We start from the raw sequence: 27,558 nt of genomic DNA, 5'->3' as shown, positions 1-27,558 counted from the left end.
CAACAACGCCACCACACCAAGTCAACAACAACAACGCCACCACACCAAGTCAACAATAACAACGCCACCATGCCAAGTCAACAACAACGCCACCACACCAAGTCAACAACAACGCCACCACACCAAGTCAACAACAACAACGCCACCACGCCAAGTCAACAACAACAACGCCCCCACGCCAAGTAAACAACAACAACAACGCCACCACACCAAGTCAACAACAACGCCACCACACCAAGTCAACAACAACAACGCCACCACACCAAGTCAACAACAACAACAACGCCACCACACCAAGTCAACAACAACAACGCCACCACACCAAGTCAACAATAACAACAACGCCACCACACCAAGTCACAACAATGACAACAACGCCACCACACCAAGTCAACAACAACAACGCCACCACACCAAGTCAACAATAACAACGCCACCACGCCAAGTCAACAAAAACGCCACCACGCCAAGTCAACAACAACGCCAAGTCAACAACAACAACAACGCCACCACGCCAAGTCAACAACAACGCCACCACGCCAAGTCAACAACAACGCCAAGTCAACAACAACGCCAAGTCAACAACAACAACAACGCCACCACGCCAAGTCAACAACAACGCCAAGTCAACAACAACAACAACGCCACCACGCCAAGTCAACAAAAACGCCACCACGCCAAGTCAACAACAACGCCAAGTCAACAACAACGCCAAGTCAACAACAACAACGCCACCACGCCAAGTCAACAACAACGCCACCACGCCAAGTCAACAACAACGCCACCACGCCAAGTCAACAACGACGCCACCACGCCACGAGGCAGGGGTTTACATTTTTACAGGTTGTTGTTTTTTATTAACGATGCCTTCTCCACTTACAAAATGTCTATTTACAGCGACAGCAGCAGCAGCAGCGGTCGTCTCTCCCGGGTCCGACGCGATGGAGACAGAGACCCACTCCGTACAGCCCGGCCGCCTTTGTCTCCCCTCTCGTGGCGATGTTTACCTCACGCATCGCACCGGGTACTAACTTGAGGCCGAGTCGATCTAGGGGAGGCCCTGCACCGATTCAGATACTCGACGCCGGTGTCGGCTGGACCGTGAGGCGGAATCGAATTCGGAGCGCAGCGCGCTAACCGCAGCGCCACCGCTCCCCCCCTCACCCCGCAGGAGTCGACGCGACGTCTGGCGCCGTGAAGAGGCCGGGACGCAGCTGACGAGAGCGGTGGGTTCCCTGCCCCCCCCCCCGCCCCCCCGAGTGATGTAACAAGAAGCGTCGCCATGACGCCCGTGCCCCCACCGCCTTCACGTCGCCCGCGGGTGGCGGGTGGCGGGTGAGGCCGCGTTTACAACCACACCCCCCCCCCACGTCACCCCCCCCCCTCGTCACCCCCCCCCCCTCGTCACCCCCCCCCCTCGTCACCCCCCCCCCCCACGTCACTCCCCCTCACGCCCCCCCCATCAACCCCCCCCCACATCAACCCCCCCCCCCACGTCACTCCCCCTCACGCCCCCCACATCAACCCCCCCCCCACATCAACCCCCCCCCACGTCACCCCCCCCCCCACGTCACCCCCCCCCCCCATGTCACCCCCCCCCCACGTCACCCCCCCTACCACCCCACAGCGCGGCACGTGTACTGGGCATGAGTCATCAAATAAATAAGCAGACGCGACGCGAACATCTCCAACATCCGTTACCCCCCCCCCCACATACATCACAATTAGAAACATCATCATCATCATTAGATTCTTACACATCCCGTCAGTCAGACGGCTTCTTGGAGTGCATCCTGCAGCAACATGGCTTCACAGCACAGCTCGGGACTGGTTTCGACACGTCAGTGTCCCATCATCATCATCAGCAGCAGCTGTGGGAGAGCTGCCAGCCAGCTGCTCGCTAGCAAGCTACGGGTCCTGGTCCAACACGACAGGAGGTAGTAGTATGCTAGTATCGCGATAACCACGTTCACAGGATCATCGGATTAATGTAGTACGGGAATAAAACACGATCGTTATGGATAGGCGCAGCTGGTGTTGTAGTGGTAGTGCCTTACGCCGACAACCCGGACTCCGAGCGGCGTTGCGGGAGACGCCGCGTGAGTGTCAAGGCCTGGCTGGCATAGTCCACGGGCCACAGCAGAAGGCGGCACCGCGCCTCGGGTAACACAACACCCCGAACCTCCGTCGTAGCGACGTCGTTACCGACGGGGCGAATCGCTCCAATCGCTCGATTCGCCTCGCGTCTGTCCCAGCGCGCACTGCGAATGGGCCCCCGTCGGGCACGGAAGCAGCGAGCCACGTGACGGCCACCTCGCCCGCATGGTCTCGGCGCGAGTGAGATGGGAGGGGGGTGAGTGAGAGGGGGGCGCGAGTGAGAGGGGGCGGGCATCTGCTGCTGGGGCGAGCAGGCGGGGCCCATTCGACACTCCCCCACGCTCAACAACAACATCATCCTCATCAAGATGATCACGCCATGCCAGTTTGTACATTATTGCGTTTTTCCCCTCCAGCTCAGTGGCCCGGGCAAGAACAGCTGGCAACCCACTCGCATTCTTTACACGTTTTGTTAAACCAATTCGTTTTTAATTACCAGTTAAGGCTCCACTGAGCTATGTCGATTTGTTTTTTCCAGAAGCGACCAGGCTATCACAAAACGACCGTTCGACGAAGTGATTTGGCTTATCGTGTGGACATTTATAGCAGCCAAAACACTCGAAACGCGGGATTGTTGATTCTCAATGCTAAGGGGGAAACCCGGAGAGAAAAAAATCCACGCGACCACGGGGAGAGAGAAAAACACGCCAACTCCAAATACACAGGAATGGTCAGGGTCGGGTTCGAGCCCACGGACCTCCTGCACACCAGCGAGGTAGTCAACATCTCATAGCCACCGCGACTGCTGATGACGCCCAACACAACGCAATCCGTCCCAGAGTGTGCGTGCTTCAACGCACTCTCGTCTCGAGCGCCGCAAGTGCGGCACGGTTGACAGGCTGACGGACTGTACACAAATAAACATCGACATCCGATTCTGGATGTGTGTGTTTGTGTGCAGACAGCGTGCGACGAAATCGCATCTCCGCGATCCGATTGGCCGTTGCCATGGTGACGTTTGGGGCCGGCAATGGGTCCATTCTCTCCCGACAGGGTGCTCCATTCTCTAGAACTTTACATTTTCTTGAAGGTTTGTTTAGAAAACAGAAATGAATACGCAAAGGAAAAAAATGTTAGGGTCAATGAATTGGGGGATGGGGGAGTCACAAGACATCTGGACCACACCTGTACATCCGCGCTGCCAGGTTTTCCCATTGCAAGAGAATGAATCTCAATGCGGTGGCCACTGGTTCAATAGAGCGCGCCGACTCCTCGCCGCAATGGGCTCTCGACTCGAGGCCAAGTGACGCTCTTCATCAACAAGCAGATCCACAGCACGCGCCTCGCCACTCACTCGCCGCTCCTCACGGCTCCGTGATTCCGCGTGGCCGACACGAACCTGTCCGGCACATCTCGCGACCCACAAAGACCCCCCCACCCTCCACCCCGCGCCGTGTAGCCTTGGCAGACTCTAGGGGCAAGTGCTGTTAGCGAGCACCTGTTAAGTACACGAGGGGTGGGTGGCCAGCGCCACGCCCGGCCGCCTTTGTGTCCCCAGTGGAGATGTTCACTACTACACACGGTTCAGATAATCCCCGACACGCTCACACACGAGTGCGTGTGCAGTGTAAGCAGCACAACTGGGTGCCGTTTCTCTCCCAGAGTGCACATCGACACGCCCAGCAACACGTTTCGTCGTGATCACGGGGTGCACGACCCGTCACCCGACTGGGGTGGGTACGACTTAGGGCTGGGGGGGGACTTGGGAGGGAGATCCCCCAGAGGTTTTCATATTCAATGTATTTTACCTCGATCCAGCAGTGGATCGATCAAGGCTGCCAATGATTGGATGGCGTCAGCTATTCCGTCCGCAGAAGGTGGATAAAATAGGTACCACAGAGTGGTTTTTTGGATGGCTCAAGGGGTTCGTAATGGCTAGGTCCGAGCGCTGATCCAGTATCGTGGGCTCAAAAGCCGGGTTCCAGCCACCGCCTGTGGTTGGACCCGCTTCTCAAAGCTCGGGGCCTCGGCCACCGATGGCTTCACAACAACAAAAGCAACAACAAACAACAAAAACAACAAAACACATCATCACACATTTGCTTTTCCCCACTTGAACTGGAAAATAATCGTCCGCGAGTGCCGGGGCGCTTCCAACAGCAGGGCATGTTGAAGAGGAAAATGGGGAAAAGCAAAACGACAATTTGGCCGAGCCGAGTTAGCAGCAGCAGCAGCAGCAGCCACTGGCGTGGAGACGTCTCCACAGGCAATGTGAGGCATTTACAAAGCGCGCACTACAGGAACACGGGAAACAACGCACGCTCGTCGCGGTAACGATTCACCCTCCACGACACAGACATCGCGAGAGAGATATACTGGATGTGGTGGTGGTGGTGTGTGGGAATTGTTCTGGGAAGGCATCGGCAGAGTAAGGTGGTAGCGTGGCCACACGCTTGATTGGGGTTTGTGCCCCCCCCTCTCCATCTCTCCCTCCACTCCTTCCCATCTTGCTGCGTAATCTGCTGCCACCGCCGCCGCCGCGCTAATCCGATCGGCGAGCGAGTTATTTAAATCTGCGTCTCCTGCGACTGTGTCAAGCGATTTGGGCAGAGACGCCCGCCGGCTCTTTCGGCAACCACTCGGTCCCCCCCCTCCTCCCTCCCCAGTCGCCCCCCCTCCCCCCCCCCAGTCCCCCCCCTCCACCACAAGTGGCAATCAGCGCGGGCCCCCGCGAAATCAACAGCGCTCCTCTCCACACCGCGCCGCCACGTGAACACGCAGCGTCGTCCGTTACAAGCCCCGGTGGTGTATCGCTCCATCACTCACCCAGGATTGCCACCTGCTCTGGATTTCCCAGGAACCCTCACCTCTGACTGACTGCTTGTATATAGACTCGTTGTATATAGACTCGTTGTATATAGACTCGTTATATGTCGTCTGGTTGAATGTACGGTGTTCCCTAGATTCCCACGCCACTTTGTTGAAGTCGAAGCTGGGCGGGAATCCCATCGTCCGCTCGGTGTGCGTACGTGTGTGTACGTGTGTGTACGTGTGTGCACGTGTGTGCACGTGTGTGTACGTGTGTGTGTACGTGCGTGTGTACGTGCGTGTGTATACGTGTGTGTACACGCGTGTGTACATGCGTGTACGTGCGTGTGTATACGTGTGTACACGCGTGTACGTGCGTGTGTACGTGCGTGTGTACGTGCGTACGTGCGTACGTGTGCGTACGTGTGTGCGTGTACGTGTGCGTACGTGTGCATACGTGTACGTGTGTACGTGTGTACGTGTGCGTACGTGTGCGTATGTGTGTACGTGTGTGTACGTATCAGGGAAGTGCGGTAGGGGAGGCAGGGGAGGCAGAGCCTCACCTGTCATACTCCAATGAAAACAGCTGTTACGAAAAGTGAAAAAAAAGAATAATTAAATAAAATAAATATTAAGATTTTTCCACTGATCTGTGTTATAAATGTCATCTCTGTACGATTCCAATAATTTTTATAGTCGAAATCGCCAAATTTGCGGAGCTCCGCTGCAAATACAGGAAGACAAGATGTGAGGCAGCGACGAGCTCAGCCTCCCCTCTGATTGTGCAACCCCTCAGTAACTGGATGGAGCACGGGCAATAAGCGCGTGCCTGTTACTATCTCAGTATGTCACCAATGTAATGTTTGTAGACCCCTTCATTTCATGTCCTCGCCTTCCATACTCTAGGTAATTTATTGCACGTTTGTGTATAAAGATATTTAGGATCGCTGGTCTCGTCATGAAACTGCAATGAAAAAGCACCAGGGGAGGCAGCTATCACATCTGCCTCACTCCGTGAGGCCACGCCTCCCTCAGTGTGCAAATCTGGCTCTAACACAAGCCAGTGCCTCCCCAGCCATTGATCTCACCGCACATCACTGCTGTACGTATGTGTGTGTGTACATGTGTGTGCACGTATAATGTGTGTGTACGTACGTGTGCATAACTTTTAGGTGCGCCTTACTCTCCGGAACACCTTAATTCATGATCTGGCAAGACACCTGCACAGTCTCCTCTGACTGAACCAAACGACCGTCTCATTGGCTCACCCCACGGTCCCCGACACTACAAAAGCGTGCGAGACAAAGCCAAGTTGATGTTAAAGACCCTGTGTGTGCATCCCGTCGCTCACAAATTGTGCATTGTGTGATCACCCCCCGCCCCCTCCCCCCGTCACTCCGCTGCTGGATGAGTTACCTCCCCCCGTCACTCCGCGGCTGGATGATATTACCTCCCCACATCACGAGCGGCGGAGGTGGGTCGACCAAATCCATCGCCGGCTTCACCGCGGCCACCACGCCGTCTACCTCCAACCACCACCACGACCGAGAACAGCACACAACACAACAACAACAACGCCACCACCACCACTACCGAGAACAGCACACAACACAACAACAACGCCGCCCCCCCCCCCTTCCTCCACCACAAAGACAAAAAAGCCCCAATATCCGTACAGACTGCTGGGGAAAGTGCATTTAGCATCTCCCCACACGCATAGACAAAGATCACCCGTGCAGCCTCCACAGGCTGTTGGAGTAAGTGCTGTTAGCGAGCAGCACCTACGAAGGCAAGCTTGGTGTACAAAGAGGTGGTGTGGCCGGAACAACGCCGATCCGCCTCTGTCTCCCTAGTATTCATGCTGAGTCGACCTATGGGAGGGTGCCAGCAGCGGTTCCGATGATCGCCACCCATGTCCGCTGTGGTCGGGGAATTGAACTTGAATCGCTGGGTTCACGGCGCAGTGCAGCGCTAACCCACTGCGCCACCGCTCCCCACACTCACACAATCTCCGGCAACACCCTTGCACACCCATACCCACACATGCACACCTAACGCACGACCGCCACCAACACACACTATTACACCACGCTCGCTCACACACGTGCTCTACATAACAAAAACAGCCGACATTCGGCGCTACGTGACGGGAGACGTCGTCGCAGCGCTTGTGCCAGGCTAGGTGCACACTTACAGCGCGCTCGCTCGCACCCTCTCCGGAGTTCACTCGGCTGCCGTCTCTCCGTCGCGTCTCCCCCCCCCCCCCCGCCACTCTTCCTGCCCCCCCCCCCCGCCACCCACTCTTCACGACGAGGTGCAGGGCGATTGTTTTTTTTTTGGGGGGGGGGGGGGGCCACGGAAGCGAGGGGAGCGGGGGGCTCGTGTCCAGATGAGCCGTGGAGCCTGGGACGACCCGGAAGCCGATGGACGGAGGGACGAACGGGCGAGCGGGCGGACGAGCGGGCGGACGAGCGGGCGGGCGAGTCCACCACAGAGGCTGAGGCTACTTGACCTTCTGTGTCCACTTGAAGTCGTCCGCACGCGGCTTCTCGCCCGTCACCACCTCAATGAGTCTCTCCAGCCTCGCCCAGAAGCCCAGAAACTCCAGGGGGTAGTTCAGCCAGCCTGGGGCAGGGGGGGCAGGGGGTGTGGGGGGCGGGCGATGAGGGCAAGAGTGGTCTGGCTCGCACAAGGTCGTGGTGCGCAGATCACCGACGGTGACGATGCAGCAGGGGTATGCGTGGCGGCGGTGGCAGCGGTGGTGGTGGTGGCAGTGGTGACGATGGCGGTGGTGGTGGGGACAATGGCGGTGGTGATGGCGGTGATAATGGCGGTGACGGCGGTGGTGTTCGTGGCGGTGATTGCGGCGGCGGTGGCGACAGCGGTGGTGGTGGTGGTGGGGACAGTGGCGGTGATGATGGCGGTGATAATGGCGGTGAAGGCGGTGGTGGTGGTGGCGGTGATTGCGACGGCGGTGGCGACAGTGGCGGTGGTGATGGCGGTGATAATGGCGGTGGCAGCGGTGGTGGTGGTGGCGGTGGTGACAGCAGCGGTGGTGGGGACAATGGCGGTGGTGGCGGTGATAATGGCGGTGGCAGCGGTGGTGGTGGCGGTGGTGACAGCAGCGGTGGTGGTGGTGGGGACAATGGCGGTGGTGATGGCGGTGACAGCGGTGGTGGTGGCGGTGGGGACAATGGCGGTGGTGGTGGCGGCGAAGTGCCGGGGTGCGACGCCCACCGGTCGTGATGCAGAAGTAGGTCTCGTGCGGCGCCACGTGGTGCACGCGGTGGTGGCGGCGCGGCAGGACGATGTGCGCCGCCTGCAGCGCGGTGACCCAGCGCGGCAGCCCGAAGTAGGTGTGGGACCACTTGTGGATCTGGTTGGTGAGCGTGACGAACACGGCCAGCGCAAACACGTAGCACTCCCACGCGTACGTCTCATGCACCGCCTCTGTGGGGGGTGGGGGGCGGGGGTGAGTCGAGAACGCCGGGCGCTTCCGTTTCGGTTCCCGAGGAAACTTCGGACAGTGTGGAGCTAACCGGCTCACGCACGCACAGTCGCACAGTCGCACAGTCGCACAGTCCGTCAGCCGACTAAGTTTGTAGGGAGACAGCTCGCCAGGACTGGGCAACACTTAGCCCACTTTTCACCCAGGCAACTGCAGAGCAGCACAGACTAAGTGTTACATTTAAAACAGTGTGAGCACCAACTGAACGCCACGAGGAAAATGTTTGCAATTTAAAAGCGCTACAGGACTTGGAACGCCACAGCCCGGAGCCGGATGCGATCGCTCTTTGAGGACCGCTGTCACGCTATTCACGAAGGACCACCCCCTCTCGTATCCATCACGGGCACTGCGGCTCTTGAAGTCGAGGTTTTTTGTTGTTTTACCGAATTCGAGAATAAATTACTCTTCTTGTTACTTTGCTCACCGATCCCCTGGCCAGAGCGATAATAACCCAGACCCAGGCAAGAGAAACGGTCCATCGCGGCACTCCACATCCCTCACGTATCAGTACCTTCACATTAAACAAAACTGCATGTCTATTAAAGTTTTTTTATTCTAACACATAAGGCCCACCGAGCTATGTAGCTCTATTTCAGAAGCGACCTGGCGATCACAAATGGTGGCCCAACGAAGTGGTGCTTATCGCGTGGGAATTTACAGCGGCCGAATACTCCAGACGTGTAACGTTGATTCTAAATGTGGAGGGGAAGAACCGGAGGACTCGGAGAAAAATCCACGTGCATACGGGGAGAGACACCGCAAACTCCAACCATACAGGCGACAGGGTCGGGATCGAACGCATGACGTCCTTTACACCAGGCAAGGCAATTAACACCTCACCACCCCTTCCCCCCGGCCACCCCTACACTTTTTTTTTATAGCCACACGCAATCGTCAACACCTATATGGACTTAAATTTCGATTTAAAGCTTTCGTGACTGCAGGGATTCATCTTCTTGGTTCTTTTGGTAAAGTCACGTACTAGGGGAATAATAAAATAATAAAAATAAAACATAATAAAATAATTCTCACGACGTTTCGGCCACAACGCAAGCAGCCGTCCTCAGGTGAAGAACAGGTCTGTCGAACAGAGGACGGCTGCTTGCGTTGTGGCCGAAACGTCGTGAGAATTATTTTATTATGTTTTATTTTTATTATTTTATTATTTCCCTTCTATGTGACTTTACCGAAAGAACCAAGAAGACCTATGTAGACGTTTGCTAGAGGCGCTGAGAGTTTATCAAACGTTATGTTCAGGAAAACAAATAACTCTGCTTCTGTGTGCATGTGTGTGCAGTTGTGTGTATAGTTGTGTGGGAGCAGTGGCGCAGCGATTAGCGCACTGCACTACGAACCCGTTGACCCGAGTTCAATTCCTGTTCACGACCAATAACAGTGGCGAATATCTGAACCAATCCTGCGTCTCCCCTAGGTGGACTTAGCCTAAAAAAAGTACCTGGTGCGATGTGTAAAACATCGTTACTGGGGAGATAAGGGCGGTGGGGCGTGGTGCTGGCCGCCCACCCCCTCGTGTGCCATGCCGGCCGTCTTTAGGTGCTACTCGCTAATAGCACTTGCCCCAACATCCTGTTGAGTCTATACTGGGGATCTTTTGTCTTTGTGTGGTTGCGTGGTGGCTTTTCAACTCGCAACGCACCGCAGGCAATTTGGCTCGGCTACGGTGGCTTGCAACGGAAATCGATTTCTCATGCTCGTGATTTTGTTTTATTTTCGTTTGCACCCAAAATCAGAGCCAAGCGAACGAGCGAGAGCAACGTGGGCACGGCGGTTATGAAGGCACTGCACTACGAACCGGGCCACCCGAGTTCGATTCCCGCTCACAGCCACCACCGGTGACAGCAAATGTCTCAACAGGTCCTGGGGGCCTCAACTCGGCATCACATGATGGGTGCTGCGGTGGCTAGGAGATGTTGACTCCCTCGCCTGGTATGCAGGAGATCGTGGGTTCTATCCCGACCCTGACGCCTGCTGCTGTATATTTGGAGTCTGCGGTGTCTCTCTCTCTCTCCCTGTGGTCTTGTGGATTTTTCTCCGGGTCCACCGGTTTTTCCTCTCCACATTTGGAATCAACATCATCACGCGTTTAGAGTATTTGGATGCTGCTTTAAATTTCCACACGATAAGCCACTTTCTTGAGCTATCATTTGTGGCCAGGTCGCTTCTGAAAAAAGTTTTATAGCTCAGTAGGCCTTACCTGGTAAAATAAAAAGTTTATCGTTTATAGTTTTATGGTGTGATGCAAAAAGGGAGTGGCGGCGCAGTGGTTAGCACATTGCACTATGAACCCGGCGACCCGAGTTCTATTCCCACCCACGGACAAAATCTGTGACGAATATGTGAAGTGGTCCCGATCCTCCCTTAGGTCTACTCAGCCTCAAACAAGTACCCGGCGCGACGTGGTGCTGGCTACTGGCTGACGGCACTTGCCCCAACAGTCTGTTCAGGCTATACGGGGGATGTACGTATGTTAAACTTCTTTCGCACTGTACGTAGCTGACCGTGCAAATCGGAGGTGCGGGGGGGGGGAAGGAGATGATGAGTTTGTCATTCCTTGATGATGATAATTTAAAAGTGCATGGCTCCCAGTGGCTTCCTCATATTAGAAGGAAGAGCGTTCCAGACGGCCGCACAAGCGCGCGTGAAAGCGCCGAGCGACGATCCGGTGGCCGCCTTCGCGTGCGTGGCTTTGCGTGCGTGGCTGTGCGTGCGTGGGGGACGCACCGGGGGACAGGGTGTGGAACTTGTAGGCCATGTGGGCGAGCGGCAGCAGCGTGGCGAGGCAGTTGTCCCCGTTGGTCTCCACCAGGTCGTGCCGCGTGATGGCGGTCGGGTCGATGTGGTGCTCGCGGAACGGCCGGATGAACGCCTGCTCACCGCAACAACAACCACAATGGCAACGACCACAATGTGAATAACACCCACAACGGCAAAAAACGACAACAACCACAACAACCACTACAACAACCACAAAAACAATGACGGCAACAAACACAACAACGACCACTACACCCATAACAAATACAACCACAACAACAACCACAATTATGACACTAACCACGACAATAACAACCGAAACAACCACGACAATAACAACCGAAACAACCACAACAACGACCACAACAACCACAACAACCGCAACAATAACGACAACAACGACGGTTTAATGGTTAAAAACTTTCTTTTTTTTGCGCTGTGGTCACCAGTGAGGGACTCCAAATATACAGCAGGCGTCAGGGCAGCGATCAAACGCGCAACCTCCTGCATAGCGGGTGCGAGAGATGACATCTCCGAGCCACTGCGGCACCCCCGGTGTCACGGTGAGCACACCGGTCACGCAACGCAGCCGCCACCCGGTCGACACCAAACCTCCCAGCACCGCAGGCGAAGGCGCAATTCTCTTACATCCCCCTCCATCCCAAGCCTCGCGCCCGCCCTCCCTCCCGCCCGCCCCACCGCAACTATCTCTGTCCACCCAGCCTGCAATCAGAACACGATGTGGGGTAAAGTGTCGATACCCCCTGACCTATTCCAACACGTACCGACCAGCGTGGAAGGGCAAGCCGAAAAATACCCCCCAGAGGTTCACAGCTCCTGTGGAGCCCCCCCCCCCCCCCCCAGAGGAGGTCCACAGCTCCTGTGGAGCCCCCCCCCCCCCCCCCAGAGGAGGTCCACAGCTCCTGTGGAGCACCCCCCCCCCAGAGGAGGTTCACAGCTCCTGTGAAGCCCCCCCCCCCCCAGAGGAGGTCCACAGCTCCTGTGGAGCCCCCCCCTAGAGGATGCCCCTCTATCCCGCAGTCCACTCAGCGCATGCAAACATTTCCGTGGACCACACAGCCCCCCCCCACCCTTACTGACAAAACGCATTCACTTTCTCTCTATATAAATACCACTCACACAAAATGATTCACATTACCGGAAAATAAAAAAATATATATTTAAATGCAGCGATACGTTTAGTTTTTGTTTTCTGGGAGGGCATTTATATGTTAGGGTTGGGGTAGCTAAATCAGGGGAGTTTAACCTCACTTTTTATAATTTAAATATCACGATAAGAATATTGCCTAATGTCCGAAACAAAACATTGTCATTATTGTCTTGATCAACCTGCACGGCCATCACAGCCCGCGGACCACCTGGGACATCAATGAATAAGAATCAGAATGTTCACGCTCTACTGCAGGAGCAATGCGATGAGCTATAAACATCTTTTTTCACGGATGTCCAGTAGGAGGCACGGAGTCAGAACGTGACAACAACAACAGTTACAAAACACACGGTGGTCGTAGTGCAAACTACAACAAGGTAAACAAAGTCACCCAAACACAAACAAATACAACTAAACCATCCCCATCCTGGCAGGCAAAGCCCACCGAGGTATTAACTTATTGTTCAGAAGCGACCTGGCTACCCACAAACTATACCTCAACCAAGCGGATTGTCATTGAGACACACATTTATATTTATAGCAGCAGATTCATCTCAATAATCTCATTGTGGACCACTGCTGGGTCCGGGGTTCCCACTGGGCATGAGGAGCTCCCTCTCGTTGCGAGCCCAGCAGTGGCGTTTGCGAGCAATCGGAGGAACTAATCCTACTATTGGCGACCGGACTGTGACCATCAACAAATCAGGCCATCAACTCGCGTGCACTTGGCGAACCGGTTTCATCACTCTGGGTGGGCGGCTCGAACCGCAAGATTTGAAATCTGGGATCTCAGCGGACGGAGCGCGGCGCCTCTGGCGCTCTGATGACCTCTAAGCCACAGGTCACCTCCTCCTCCCCCACCACCGCTTAAATATTGACAGAGGCACGTGCAAACATGCACGTACACACACGAACAGCACATACAGCACACGCACGGACGCCACCCATTGTGGTACAGCGGTGGTGTGGAGGGTGGAGCAGTGTAAATAAGCAAGTCCCTTAAGTTTGTATTATTATTGTTGTAAACGTTTGTTTTACCCAGCAAAGCCTCACCGGGGTCCAAAGACTTTTCAGGAGGGTCCTTGCCAAGTTTTGGTTGAAGGGGGCGATGGCTGCTGCTGCTGCTGCAATCGCAACTGAATAGCGTGCGGTGTAAATGTGCGAGGCGTCACGGTGGCGAGATATTAACTACCTCGCCTGGTGTGCAGGAGGTCATGGGTTCCATCCCGATCCCCACCTTGACGCCTGCTGTCTATTGGAATTTTTCTCCAGGTCCTCTGGTTTTTCCCTCCACATTTAGAGTCAACGTGAGTTTAGAGTATTTAGCTGCAATACATGTCCACGTGATGAGCCACTTCGTTGAGCTATCATTTATGGCAGCCAGGTCGCTTCTGAAAAAGAGCGATAATAGCTCAGTGGGCCTTGCCTGGTAAAATAAAAATAGTTTTAGTTTTGCTTTTAATGTGTCTAACTTGTCCCCGTTCTTGCGACGACGTCAGGGAATCTTTAACATCCACCGTGGCCGTTACGGCACCGCCGCAGTACTAGCCAGGGCCGCCGCTGGAGTTGAACCGTGGACCTCTGCTGCGGCTGCACTGCCTCGCGAGGTCGTCCAAGTTCACCCGCGAGAGAGCAGTGCACCACCCCGAGGGCACGATGTCGTTAAATAGACTTCTGTCGGCCCGGCGACCGCCAATAAACCTCGAGTGAGTGAGCAGAAGGTATAGAGGTCACGGCGACACCCGTATCGACCGCCTCCCTCCCTCCCTCCCTCCGTTCCTCCCTCCCTCCGATCCTCCTTCCCTCCCTCCAGCCCTGCCTCACTCCCTCATGCTGCACTATGAGACTTTGCAGACCCGGGTTTGAGACCCTGCCGCGGATACCATCATTAGCGATTGATATCACAACCAGTCCCGAGCTTCCCCTAGAGCCACTCATACTTAAAAGAGTACCACGAGAGGTGTGCATACATCCCCAATGGGGGAGGGGGTGAGGAGGGAGACAAAAGCAACTGGGCGTGGTGCTCGCCACACACCCCCTCGTGTGCCGTGTCGGCTCAGAGGGTGGCGCAAGTGGCAACAATCGTGCGTCAGAGCCAGAAGCTGCTGGATTCTGTGTGGAGTTTGTATGTTGTCCCCATTCCTCTGGGGTCTCCGAGTTTTCTCACACAGTTCAATAGAACACACAAAGGGCACATCGCAATGGCGAAAAGATTATCTGCACATTACTCAATTGGGATTCACACGCAGCAGCAACATCTCGCCCGACTGCGAACAATCTCGGCACTAGGCTCCTTGGCAGTAACCTCCAGAGAGGACTCAGCGAGCGTTTCCTGGGTAGACAAGTTGAATTGTAAATAAATAAACAGAGATAAGAGCCCATTTCCACTGGCTGAACAACGACTCAAGTTCGACTCGTACTCGTGGCCAACATCGGTGACGAACATCCGCAGTGTTAATGGGCCTCCCCTTAGGTCAACTCAGCCTTAAAGCAGTACCTGGTGCAGTGTGTGAACAATAGCACTGTGGAGACAAAGGTGGGTTCGGACATGCTGCTGGCGACACTGCGAACTAATTAGGTGCGCGCTGTGCCAGCCTTCGTAGGTGCTCACAAAGTGCACTTGCCTTAACGGCCCATTAAGATTATACAGGGGACCTTTGTCTTTGTACCTTTCCGAAGATCGGCATGTCCACGGAGCCCCACGTGTCGGCTCCCCAGTGTACCAGACCCGACAGGAAGTCGGCCGTCACCGTCCCGGCCACTGCAATGGAAAAAACGGTGGCACCGTCGTCACGGCAACGGCAAAACGGCGGCACCGTCGTCACGGCAACGGCAATTCCGCGGCACCGTCGTCACGGCAACCTAGCCCCACATTCAAATGTACCAAACAACTCAACGCCTCCATGAGTGACGCTCTGGCCCTCAAGATGAAGGCGGAGGGCCGATTGTCCGAAACGTCTCCTCATATAAAACAAATCCCTCGGTACGGCAGGAGGCGTTGTAAACAGCAGGACGGCTGAATTAAACAGTTATTACGGGTCCAGTGTTGTTGAGCCGAGGCGACCTGTGGCTGGGTAGGGATTGCCAGCTGCCCTGGCTTGCCCCAGGATCATCCTCGCGTTGAGCAAGGCAACTTGGTGTCCTGGGAAATCTGTGCGTGTTCCCGGGGTAACGTCGAAAGTCCCCGTTTTTTTTATCAATAACAATAAAAATTCACTACTCAAGACAATGCATTCACGCATAGCCTCCCACCTCCGCTGAGCTTGTCGGATATCCTCCTGCCTCCCCCTCAAGATAGCTCCCGGGATGTTTTTTGCACAGCAGCGGCTGTGGGGTCGATGGTTCAGAGTATTTGGCTGCTGCTATAGATGTCCACGTGACGAGCCACTTCGTTGCGCTATCATTCGTCATGTCCAGGTCGCTTCTGACAAAATTGCTAAATAGCTGAGTGCGCCTTACCTGCTAAAAAAATTAAAAAAATGTGTAAAGTTAGTTTGCTACTGCTGCAGGACAACTTCTCTCTGCGGTTGTGGCGTCATTTCTCAACGAGTATTTTCCGGGCTCGCTGGTAACAACCGGAGTGGGTGGCATGTGACTAGCAGTAGCCACAGCCGTAGTGAGATCGAGAGAGGCAATACTGGATGTGGCGTGCTGGGGGTGGAAACGGTTGGACGATAACAATGCGCTGTACCCGACCCCTAAGGCTGGGTCGAACAAAAACGAGCGAGAGAGAAGATGCAAGGCACTCGGACCAAGCCAGCAGGCGGTACTACACTTTTATTTGACCGGGTAAGGCCCACTGAGCCATGGAGCTTTTTTTCACACGCTTTTATTTAACTCACTCTGTCTGTTGTTGTCGTATCCTCAAATCTTGTAACTCAATTTTAACCCACTTCCCAATGTGCTATCGACTGCAAACATCGTATACTTATGTCTTACTGATGACAATACTATATTCTATCATAAAAAAGAACAAATATATATTTAAACAATCTTTTTACACGCTTTATATTAACTAACTCTGTCTATTGTTGTTGTCGTATCCTTAAATTCTGTATCTCAATTTTAACCCACTTCCCAATGTGCTATCGACTGCAAACTTGGTATAATTATGTAATACTGATGACAATACTATACTCTATCATTTTTTAAAAACTCTTTTTAAACCATATTTTTTATATGTTATGTTTCGGCTTGGGTCTAATTGTCCACGCTCAACTAACGTTGGCTGTAAATCACCACAGTCCCTTACGTCACGGCAAGCTTCGGGGCCACTTCCTGGAGCCGTGGAGTTTTTCCATTATGATTACAGTACATTTCATTCAAGTGTGTTTTTAAAAAAAGTATTTTTAAATATTACTTATTTCAGAAGCGACCTGGCTATCATACATGCTAGCTGAACAGAGTGGCTTATCATGTGGAAATGTATTACAGCCAAATACTCTGAACGCATGCTGATTCTAAATGCGGAGGCAAAACCGGAGGACCTGGAGAAAAATTCACGCAACTACGGGGGGAGAGAGACATGCAAACTCCAAATATGCAGCAGGCGTCAGAGTTGGGATCGAACCCACACCCTTCTGCGCACCAGCCGAGGGAGATAACATCTCGCCACCAGAGCAGCGCATGGCCAGATTCTAGCGGAGCTACACTTCCTGTGTTTTCCTGTGATCAATCATCCTGTTACCTTCTCCAATCTAACCGTCAGTGATTCTTGAACCGAACCGTTACACCAAAATATGGCAATTGTGTTTTTGTACACGGTTGCTGAGCGCAGGCCCAGAAGGCCATGAAGCTGCCAGCAACAAACAGCACTAATATCAAAGATGCAACAGATATTCTTGGGTCTTTCGGTAAAGTCACGTAGAGAGGTTCAAAGAAAATAACAAAAAACTACGACGCTTCGATCGCAACACAAGCGGTCGTCTTCAGGAAAAGGGGGGTTAGCTTCCAAGGCAAGCTGCTTATAAGGGGTTTGAAATGGGCGTAGCCCAAACGTGAGCAGCCAATGACAATGTGAGTGGTGGGCAGCCCAACCCGACGGTGGTTGGTTTTCCACCAATCAAAGTGACGAATATTTGAACTCGTCATGGGCCTCACCTAAGACTTGGCCTCAAATGAGTAGCTGGTGTGTAAACATCGCCACTTGGTAGACAAAGGCAGCCGGGCATGGTACTGGCCACCCACACCCTTGTGCACCGTCCCGGCTTTCACAGGTGCTCAATAACAGCCAAGAGTCGTGAATGATTAGTGCACAACCTGCAGCAATAAGGAAGTGTTCAATCGCCGGTGCTACAGTTAAAATACTGCGCAGCTCCCCCTGCCCCTCCCCCTCCCTGCCTACCCCCAACCCCCCCACCTCCAAACATCAAAGCAACAAGATGACCTCTCACCCAGATGACCAGACAGAGCAAACTCCACGTGTAACTTCCAGTATCACCAGAGGTCACCAGCCGCATGTGTTGTATTGACTTTTGACCGTTATCGATAAGCGCAAACAACAAAGAACGTGTAAAACTTGATCATCTCGGTTTATTTATCGACCGGAAGCGGTGAGGCATGGTCAAACGAGCCTCCGTCTCCATTCAGCAGTGGATTGGCGAAGGTCTGTAGGTTGTGTTTACGTACGCGTTGATGCATCATCCCTCCGGGGGGCAGTTAAAACGAGTATCATTTTGTGGTACCAAATCAGCAGCGTTTGTCCTATGGACAGACTCGCCCCCCCCTACCTTACGAATGTGGATACTCCACCACTGACTCCGCAGGACTGTTAACAGGAAATGAGCAGCAATGGCTCGGAGCGGGTTGGAGCCAGGCCGTCGCTCCTTCGCCAGTCACGGGTCGTCACGTGACCAACCGCAGCGGAACGCGCCGTGCGGTTTGAACGCATGCGGTGAAGAGCAAGACCATGCGCTGATGGGATGTGTAAAAAAATATATGTTGGGTTTTTGTTGATGAAGGAACAGATATGCAAAGGAAGCGAATTTCCTCGCTTATTTATATTGTTTATTATATAATCTCGGCGAACGGAAATGTTTGTGACGAGTTTTGGTAGCCACATTTTAACTGGTTACTATCGTTAGCGATTTTGCGATATTTGGGAACCGGTAATCGATTCCGTTCCTTTTTTTACTTACGGTTAATCGACTCGCAGCCCTCGTCACAAGCGGAGGTGAAAGTGCATGGTGGGGGGGGGGGGGGCAGTTTACCGATGGCGATGAGGATGTAGTGAGCGTGGTCGACGCTGAAGTTAACGACGAGGTGGTAACCGTTGAAAATGACGAGGATGGCGCACAGCATCACGCTCACCCACTCCTGCAGACGCTTACCTGCAGACGAAAGGCGTGGCATTGTAAAGCAACACACGACAGCACCAGGCAGCGCGCTACGGTACAATGCAACAATGTGCAATGCGTTTCAATACAGCCAGTACAATTGTGGCCAAAATGCAAAGTGGCGCATATAACACATCGCAATCCACTGCAATACAACACATTAATTGCATTGCAATAAGTCACCACGCTCACCCACTCCAAAGACAAAGATACCCCGTATAGCCTTCACAGACTGTAGGGGCAAGTGCTGTTAGCGAGCACCGAAAAGGCCAGCACGGCCTGGCTCAGCCCTGACCGCGCCTCCCGTCTCGAACCCGCCAGCAGGCTCCAGTAGGCCTCCAGACGGGGCCCTCCATGACCCTTACCCCAGTTGCCCCCTCTGCCCACACCCCGCGCACGCCCCCACCGGCGTGTGTGCTGTCTGTCCACCGCAGTTGCCGCTGCTGTCCACCAGCCGGCGCTATTACACTACACATACATGGCAATACAATGGCACAGATTACAACATAATACAAACGAAAACAAAGATCCCCCGTATAGCCTTGACAGACCGTAGGGGCAAGTGCTGTTAGCGAGCACCTATGAAGGCCGACAAAGTATAGACGAGGGGGAGGGTGGCCAACTCCATGCCCGGCCGCCTTCGTCTCCCCAAGGGTGATGTTTACACACCGCACCAGGGACTCATTTGAGGCCGAGACGACCTAGGGGAGGCCCAGGACTGGTTCAGATAATCATCAGCGGTGTTGGTGGCCGTTGGCGGGAATCGAACTCGGGTCGCCGGGTGCGTAGCGCAGCGTAGCGCAGCGTAGCGCTAACCACTACGCTACCACTCCCCATAATACAATACAGCATCACACTCATGCACACCTGTGTATGGGAGGAGGCCCCCAACGTAGAAATCCACGCCACCACAAAACGACACACACACTACATGGCAAACATTGCCCAGCTGCCAGCCGGTGCTGCGTACACCTTGTGCCGCACAGGGACAGCTGCCACTGGGCCCCCCCCCCCCCCCAGGTGAACTGCAGCAGGGCACTGGAATGGTTCAGGTGAGAGGTGATGTAAAGGGCTTTGAGTTGCCAAGGCATTTAAGCAAGCACCCTTTACATAGTGATAGTTTTTAAATCCTTTATATTAAGTTCGCTTGCTTGCTTAGGACCGTGCAAATCTTTCGGTCGTTTTTTAACCCACTTCCTGTGATCCAATCGAGCTGACATTTTGCACACAGACTCGTTGTGCGTGACAATGCATTTTCGTGCAAAAAAATTACAAAATTTTACACTGTTTAGGGGAACATTTTTTAATATTTAATTACCAATTGTTTAATGCTGCCAGACAATCGTCTGACCCATAGGTGGCAGCCATCTCAAGCCAGAGGACGAGAGGACTCTAGCCGCCCCGATGCCACGCATATAAAGGATTTATAGTGAAAAACTTTGTTTTTACGGGTTAATTTTTTACCCTTTCAACTGGTACAAAAACTGACACCTTTATACAAGGCATCATGTTTGCAATAACCACAACACAAGCAGTCAAAATGCAAACAAAAATAAACAACTCTGATAATGATAATGATATGCACTGTCCTTGAAGTTGATTGGTCCACACCCGAGACAGCTTTTCTTAGAGCCTAGTCTCCATTGGTGTTGGACCAGATGACGCCAAAAGGCATGTCCTGCAATGCTTATCATGAACAAACACAATGTATTATAATGCAACGCCACTATGTATTTTGCAAGCTCCTGCAGATGTGTAACATGCAGGAGATTACAAGACACTTGGCTGTCACCTTCTTCCTCATATGGCCGATGTTGACGTACAGTAAGTTTACATTGACATGTGGTTGAGCCAATTACTTTCGTCAGTTAATTGTGATGGTTGTGGTGATGGTGATAAATGTGATGATGATGGTGATCATTACCGTGGTAATTATTTTTTGTCACGGCAATAGTTATCGTGGTGACGACAGGTGTGGTGATGACGGTGATTGTGGTGATGATGGTGATTGTGGTGATTATCATTAGTTGTGGTGACGGCGATCATGCTGGCAGTTGAGGCTGCTGATGGCTGCAGATGGCTGCAGATGGCTGCACTCTTCAATATTTATAATATTTACGAAGGGAGTGGTGGCGGTCAGGGCTTTGGGGTGGGGAATGAGGCAGTGTGGCGGGGGTGGCGGTGGGAGTCTCATAGATGAAGCAGCAACTCCGGTTACCCCCCAGCTTGTGAAAAAAAAAGGTCGGCAGGATTCTTGACACCGGAGTCACGATGGACCGCACCCTGCCCTGCGCCACACCCGGCGATCCCGCAAGCCAGTGCCTACGTGACGACCGCTTCAGCTGCCCACAAGGAGGGAAGTTGGGCAGCAGCGGCGATGACGACGGCGGCGGTGGCGGCGGTGGTGGTGGGGAGCGGTAGTGGTCGCGGTCACTGCGCTACAAACCCGGCGACCCGAGTTCGATTCCCGCTCGCGGCCAACACCGGTGACGATTATCTGCACCGGTCCTGGGCCTCCCCAGGTCGACAACGCCTCAAACGAGTATCTGGTGCGGTGTGTAAACATGGCCACTGGGGAGACAAAGGCGGCTGGGCGTGGTGCTGGCCTCCCACCCCCTTGTGTGCCGCGCCAGCCTTCATAGGTGCTCGCTAACAGCACTTGCCCCAAAAGTCCGTTCAGGCTATACGGGGGATCTTTGTCTTTGGTGATGATGAGTTACAGTGGTGGACATTGGGGTTATTGTGCAGTTGCGATGGTGATTTTGATGATGACGATAGTTACTGATGGGGTGATGGAGATGATGCTGGTTGTGACGATTGTGGTAATTATGACGGCGAGATTGGTAGCGATAGTGGTTATGATGGTAACGGTCGTGGTGATGGTGATGATTGCGGTCATCTGCTTGTAAAAGAGAGAATGCCAGTTTATGAGCGTTACCAGTAGGGGCTTTGGAACCAATATAACGCCCTTTACCCAAGAAAGCTTCATTAAGTCTCAAACCTCTTATTCATGGGGAAACCAGAATTGGTGTAAATTATAAATGTATAATTAGTCATGAATTGCAATCACAATGTAATTGCAATGTGACATAACGATACCACTGTAATCACAATTATAATTAACCCCACTTCTGGAGGACGCAGGGTAACATGCACACCTCTTCACGGACTGATATGACAATGCACCGCTCTAGTGCCAGGTTCAGCCGTGCCTCAGTGTGAGATCGAGCACATTCCAGGTGACGTTGTAAGCTTGACTTGCAGGGTAATTACAATCCATGCTAACGGCTCTCTTACACTTCAGACTTTTAGAGCAAAGATTGCATTTTGAAAGTTGCACACAGTAAGCACCAACTGCCACGCAGACAGTTTGTGAAATGCTTTAATTTCCTAATCAGCAACACTCCGCGGCAGACACTTTTCATCTCCAGCTCTCACGTCAACACGTCAATCAATACTCATCATTTTGTGCGAATACGTAACACGCCTATAGGTGGAGCCAGCAGTTCCCTTACATAATTGTATTGGACAGAAATCAACATACAGCAGTCAAGTTTCTAGGAATAACATGTAGTAGGCTTTCACGACCGATATTACTCATAAAGAAATCGTTTTGTGTTAGATCGCGTAACTATGTGTCCTTAATCCACCCCCACCCGACACAGCCAATCAGTTAGTAACTCCTTCAGCACACCGCTTGTGTGTTGGAGGGTAAACCCACGACATTTACAATTTGAGTACGACGTTTCGCTGGCGATTACAAGAACCAGCTTCATCAGGCGATTTGCTAGAATTGTGAACAAGTCTTCCTGTTTCCGGTCTTAAATAGAGTAAAGTTATGTCATCACTGTGAGCCTATCAGGTGCGAAGATCTGCAGGGTGTGAATGTAATCATATAAATAACAATTGATTGTTAATCTGAGAGTGTGCAGTACATATTAACGGTTGGATTAGTCACAGTTAATAAGTAAAATGTATTGATCATCCAGATACTCCGAAATGCACCTGTCACTTGATCGCCAGCTGTCAGCCACCTCTGTATCACTCTTCTGACGCTACTACCATAGTTACTGTTCCCATGAGGTTCACTCACCGATTCCTCCAGCTATAGTGAGTCTACCAGACTGACCGTGTCGTCTCATCCACAGTGTTCAACCACCACACTGCAGGTCACAACAACTCACTCACCTCAAACTCTCCCATCCATCCACCCACTTACTCACCACACTGGAGGTCACAACAACAACACACTCACCCACTTACTCACCACACTGGACGTCACAACAACACACTCACCCACTTACTCACCACACTGGACGTCACAACAACACACTCACCCACTTACTCACCACACTGGACGTCACAACAACACACTCACCCACTTACTCACCACACTGGACGTCACAACAACAACACACTCACCCACTTACTCACCACAATGGACGTCACAACAACACACTCACCCACTTACTCACCACACTGGACGTCACAACAACACACTCACCCACTTACTCACCACACTGGACGTCACAACAACAACACACTCACCCACTTACTCACCACAATGGACGTCACAACAACACACTCACCCACTTACTCACCACACTGGACGTCACAACAACACACTCACCCACTTACTCACCACACTGGACGTCACAACAACACACTCACCCACTTACTCACCACACTGGACGTCACAACAACACACTCACCCACTTACTCACCACACTGGACGTCACAACAACAACACACTCACCCACTTACTCACCACACTGGACGTCACAACAACACACTCACCCACTTACTCACCACACTGGACGTCACAACAACACACTCACCCACTTACTCACCACACTGGACGTCACAACAACAACACACTCACCCACTTACTCACCACACTGGACGTCACAACAACACACTCACCCACTTACTCACCACACTGGACGTCACAACAACACACTCACCCACTTACTCACCACACTGGACGTCACAACAACAACACACTCACCCACTTACTCACCACACTGGACGTCACAACAACACACTCACCCACTTACTCACCACACTGGACGTCACAACAACACACTCACCCACTTACTCACCACAATGGACGTCACAACAACACACTCACCCACTTACTCACCACACTGGACGTCACAACAACACACTCACCCACTTACTCACCACACTGGACGTCACAACAACACACTCACCCACTTACTCACCACACTGGACGTCACAACAACAACACACTCACCCACTTACTCACCACACTGGACGTCACAACAACACACTCACCCACTTACTCACCACACTGGACGTCACAACAACACACTCACCCACTTACTCACCACACTGGACGTCACAACAACACACTCACCCACTTACTCACCACACTGGACGTCACAACAACACACTCACCCACTTACTCACCACACTGGACGTCACAACAACACACTCACCCACTTACTCACCACACTGGACGTCACAACAACACACTCACCCACTTACTCACCACACTGGACGTCACAACAACACACTCACCCACTTATTCACCACACTGGACGTCACAACAACACACTCACCCACTTACTCACCACACTGGAGGTCACAACAACACACTCACCCACTTACTCACCACACTGGACGTCACAAAAACAACACACTCACCCACTTACTCACCACACTGGACGTCACAACAACACACTCACCCACTTACTCACCACACTGGACGTCACAACAACACACTCACCCACTTACTCACCACACTGGACGTCACAACAACACACTCACCCACTGACTCACCACACTGGACGTCACAACAACAACACACTCACCCACTTACTCACCACACTGGACGTCACAACAACACACTCACCCACTTACTCACCACACTGGACGTCACAACAACACACTCACCCACTGACTCACCACACTGGACGTCACAACAACAACACACTCACCCACTTACTCACCACACTGGACGTCACAACAACACACTCACCCACTGACTCACCACACTGGACGTCACAACAATACTCACGCACAAACTCTCTCACTCACCACACGGGAAGTCACCCCACACTCACCCACCCATTCCCTCGCCACACTGGAGGTCGCAACAACACACTCACCACAAACTCACCCACTTACTCACTCACCACACGGGGGGGGGGGGGGGGTCACTTACACTTCTCACTGCGCTCCGTCGCTCGCGCTGCTCAACTTACAATGCGCCTCCCACCGCCTCTTTTCCCAAGCTCTTAGAATTGCCGAGCACAATCCACGGGGCGTATTAACCGTAACCTATGACACCTCCAGGTACTGTTTGTTGCTGGCTGCATGGTGTTTGGGACCGTGTTAAAAGATAAAATACCTCGACATCAACTCACCATTACACACCATGAACTAGTTTTAAACAATTTTTTTATTTTACCGGGTGAAGCCCACTGAGCTATGTAGCTGCCTTTCAGAACCGACCTGGCTATCACAAATTATCGATCAACTTAGTGGCTCATGTGGAAATGTAGAGCAGCAGCCAAATAGTCCAAGAGCATGTTTCTAAACATGGAGGGAAAAACCGTAAAAATTCACGCGACCACGGGGAAAACATTCAAACTCCAAACATACATCAGGCGTCAGGCTCGGTATTGAACACACGACCTCCTGTATACCAGGCGAGGGAGTTAACATCTCATAGCCACCGCGGCTGCATACGCGTGATACAGAAGGGCGTGACGTCGCCACCGTTTATGCAACACAAAATCAGAACTTGCTCTGACCGACACATAACGCGACCATAGTACACGTTGTGTCCTTCTCCCCACCAAATAATATCCCGGCTGGGATGTCATGAGACGAACCCAAGTCAGAAACCTCGCAGAGCGGTGAGTGCAGCGTCACCCCGTGCCATTGAGAGAACGGCCCAGAGAAGTGGACGTCGCAGAACTACCACCGAGATCACATTCGATTGCCCGGCTGTGGCTCACAACACAGTAGCAGGCGAGCGCGTCCCTTCCGCTCCGCGTATGTGTGAGCAATGACAAGTAGCCATCCTTATCGCCACTATTTGCCGATAAGCACTGGCTCTCTGAAAGCCATAAACACTTCAGAGATATGCAAGGCCACGTTTCGCTCTAACCGGGCATCGGCCAACCACATATCCCCCCGGCTACATAGACTGGCAGCGAGTGCGGGGATTGTGGCCATACTTCACCACGCCGGTCAGCGCGGGTTGGTGACGGCGGGGAGAACGGGCGAGGGAGCCGATTGATATTTAAACGATTCACCAAGGAGAGCCACACAGAGTCTCAGGATCCCTTTCCACTTATCTCCTGCTACAATGGGCATGTTTGGCCAATGCTGAGTGTTTATAAACCGGAGGGCACCCAACTAGAAGCATCGAAGCACAGTACAACAACTCTGATGCACGACCCTCTTCTGCTGAGCACCATGAACACTGGATATCGACAAGTTTGGAGCTCATCTCGCCAAACCCCGCTCATCAGCGAGCCAACTCCATCTATTTAATAGCCATCAACACTCAGACAAGGCAAAGATCCCCCGTGTAGCCTGAACAGACTGAAGGGGCAAGTGCTGTTAGCGAGCACCTATGAAGGCCGGCACGGCCAGCACCACGCCTGTCTCACCAACTACTCGAGGCCGAGTCGACCTAGGGGAGGTCCAGGACCGGTTCAGATAATCGTCACTGGGTGTTGTTGGCCGTGAGCGGGAATCGAACCCGAGTCGCCGGGCTCGTAGCGCGAACCCCGAGGGAGCACCACCTCCACAAGCTGCAGCACCCGCACGCGACCGTGAGCGCCCACCAGGTTCCACCTCTCTGAATGTGAACGCACAACAACCGTGAGGTTTACCCCGAGACCGCAACACCCCCCCCCCCCCAACACCAGCAGCTACCCGCCGCCCGGGGCAACCACCAATCCCGGGCAGGCGCCTAGGCGAGACCGGGGAGATCGGCTCTGACAGGCCGCAGCCGCCGTGAACGCGGCCCCCGCCGCGGCCTCACCGGGCGAGTAGAGGTCCGCCAACTCGCGCGCCCCCGCGTGCTGAGGCCCCCAGCGCGGGGCGCGCTCCTCGCGGGCCTCCTCCTCGGGCTGGTTCTGGTTGGGGTCCTCCTCGGCCATGGAGCCCCGCGCCCGAGGTGCCTCACACGCCACAGCCGCAGCCGCCGTCGCCATCGCTGCGTCCCGCCCAATGACGCCGCGGCCGCGACGGGGGCGGGCGGCATCGCGCCACTCCACGCGGACCAATCGCGACGCCGGTGACGTCACAGGGCCCCCTAACCACCCCCCCCCCCACTTAGCCCCCACCATAACAACCGCGATGATTGACGCCTTTGACATCACCAACCATTCCATTCCACCGCCCTCAAAATTAGAATTAGGATTTAGATTTAAGAATAGATTTTCTTTTGTTGGGGGAGGGGGGGTCAGAACGTTACAACGACAACAAACGATTAAAAAAACGATACGAGTGCAAAGTATAGGAATGGGTCAGCAACTCACTTACAAATGTACTATGAATTCTAGATTTGAATCTTTCGTGACTGCAGGGATTCATACTCGTTGGTTTTTTCGGTAAAGTCACGTAGGTAAAAAATAAAATGAAAACAACTAAATTAACTAACGACGTTTCGGGCACAACACAAGCGTCCTTCTTCAGGTGGGGGCAACGTAGCGAAAGCACCACAACCGCTGAAGTGTGTCTAAGAGCTGGCTGTGACGAGGAGTTATATAGTCGCGGGGGATGGAGGAGGGGAGGGGCCATGGTGAGTGTGTGGGCGGGCTGTGGACTGGGAGGCAACGCTGTGAGGAACGGGGAGGGCGCTGGGAAGCAACGCATGA

The 27,558-nt window shown here is 53.3% G+C and overlaps 1 protein-coding gene across 3 annotated transcripts; it reads right to left on the bottom strand.

Moving 5' to 3' along the window:
* Positions 1 to 4,794: 4,794 nt before the first annotated feature.
* Positions 4,795 to 26,904, bottom strand: PEDS1 (plasmanylethanolamine desaturase 1). Of its 3 annotated transcripts, XR_013640296.1 has the most exons (7): positions 26,721 to 26,904; positions 18,569 to 18,688; positions 15,029 to 15,120; positions 11,156 to 11,300; positions 8,143 to 8,355; positions 6,322 to 7,530; positions 4,795 to 6,288 (listed from the first exon to the last, which is right to left on the bottom strand). XR_013640296.1 is itself a non-coding variant. In XM_078879714.1 (6 exons), the coding sequence occupies exons 1-6, from the start codon at positions 26,890 to 26,892 to the stop codon at positions 7,409 to 7,411; spliced, it is 864 nt and encodes a 287-aa protein (XP_078735840.1). In that variant the 5' UTR covers positions 26,893 to 26,904; the 3' UTR covers positions 4,795 to 7,408. The 3 variants fall into 3 exon arrangements, 2 of the variants coding, with proteins under 2 accessions (XP_078735840.1, XP_078735841.1); XM_078879714.1 differs by having other exon boundaries at positions 4,795 to 7,530; XM_078879715.1 differs by lacking the exon at positions 18,569 to 18,688 and having other exon boundaries at positions 4,795 to 7,530.
* Positions 26,905 to 27,558: the final 654 nt, after the last annotated feature.

This window comes from Lampetra fluviatilis, chromosome 54, assembly GCF_964198595.1.
Source record: "Lampetra fluviatilis chromosome 54, kcLamFluv1.1, whole genome shotgun sequence".
NCBI classification, from domain to species: Eukaryota; Metazoa; Chordata; class Hyperoartia; order Petromyzontiformes; family Petromyzontidae; genus Lampetra; species Lampetra fluviatilis.
Note: the sequence above shows the minus strand (reverse complement) of the source record. Positions and strands in the feature narration are given on the sequence as shown.

What these genes read in the sequence shown, in the direction of transcription:
- PEDS1 (XM_078879714.1), bottom strand. Translation starts at nt 26,892, where the DNA reads ATGGCGACGGCGGCTGCGGCTGTGGCGTGTGAGGCACCTCGGGCGCGG. An exon ending in GGCGGACCTCTACTCGCCCG is followed by an intron (nt 18,689 to 26,720) that starts GTGAGGCCGCGG and finishes TTTCGTCTGCAG; the next exon opens with GTAAGCGTCTGCAGGAGTGG. An exon ending in GTTCCACACCCTGTCCCCCG is followed by an intron (nt 8,356 to 11,155) that starts GTGCGTCCCCCA and finishes CACCCCCCACAG; the next exon opens with AGGCGGTGCATGAGACGTAC.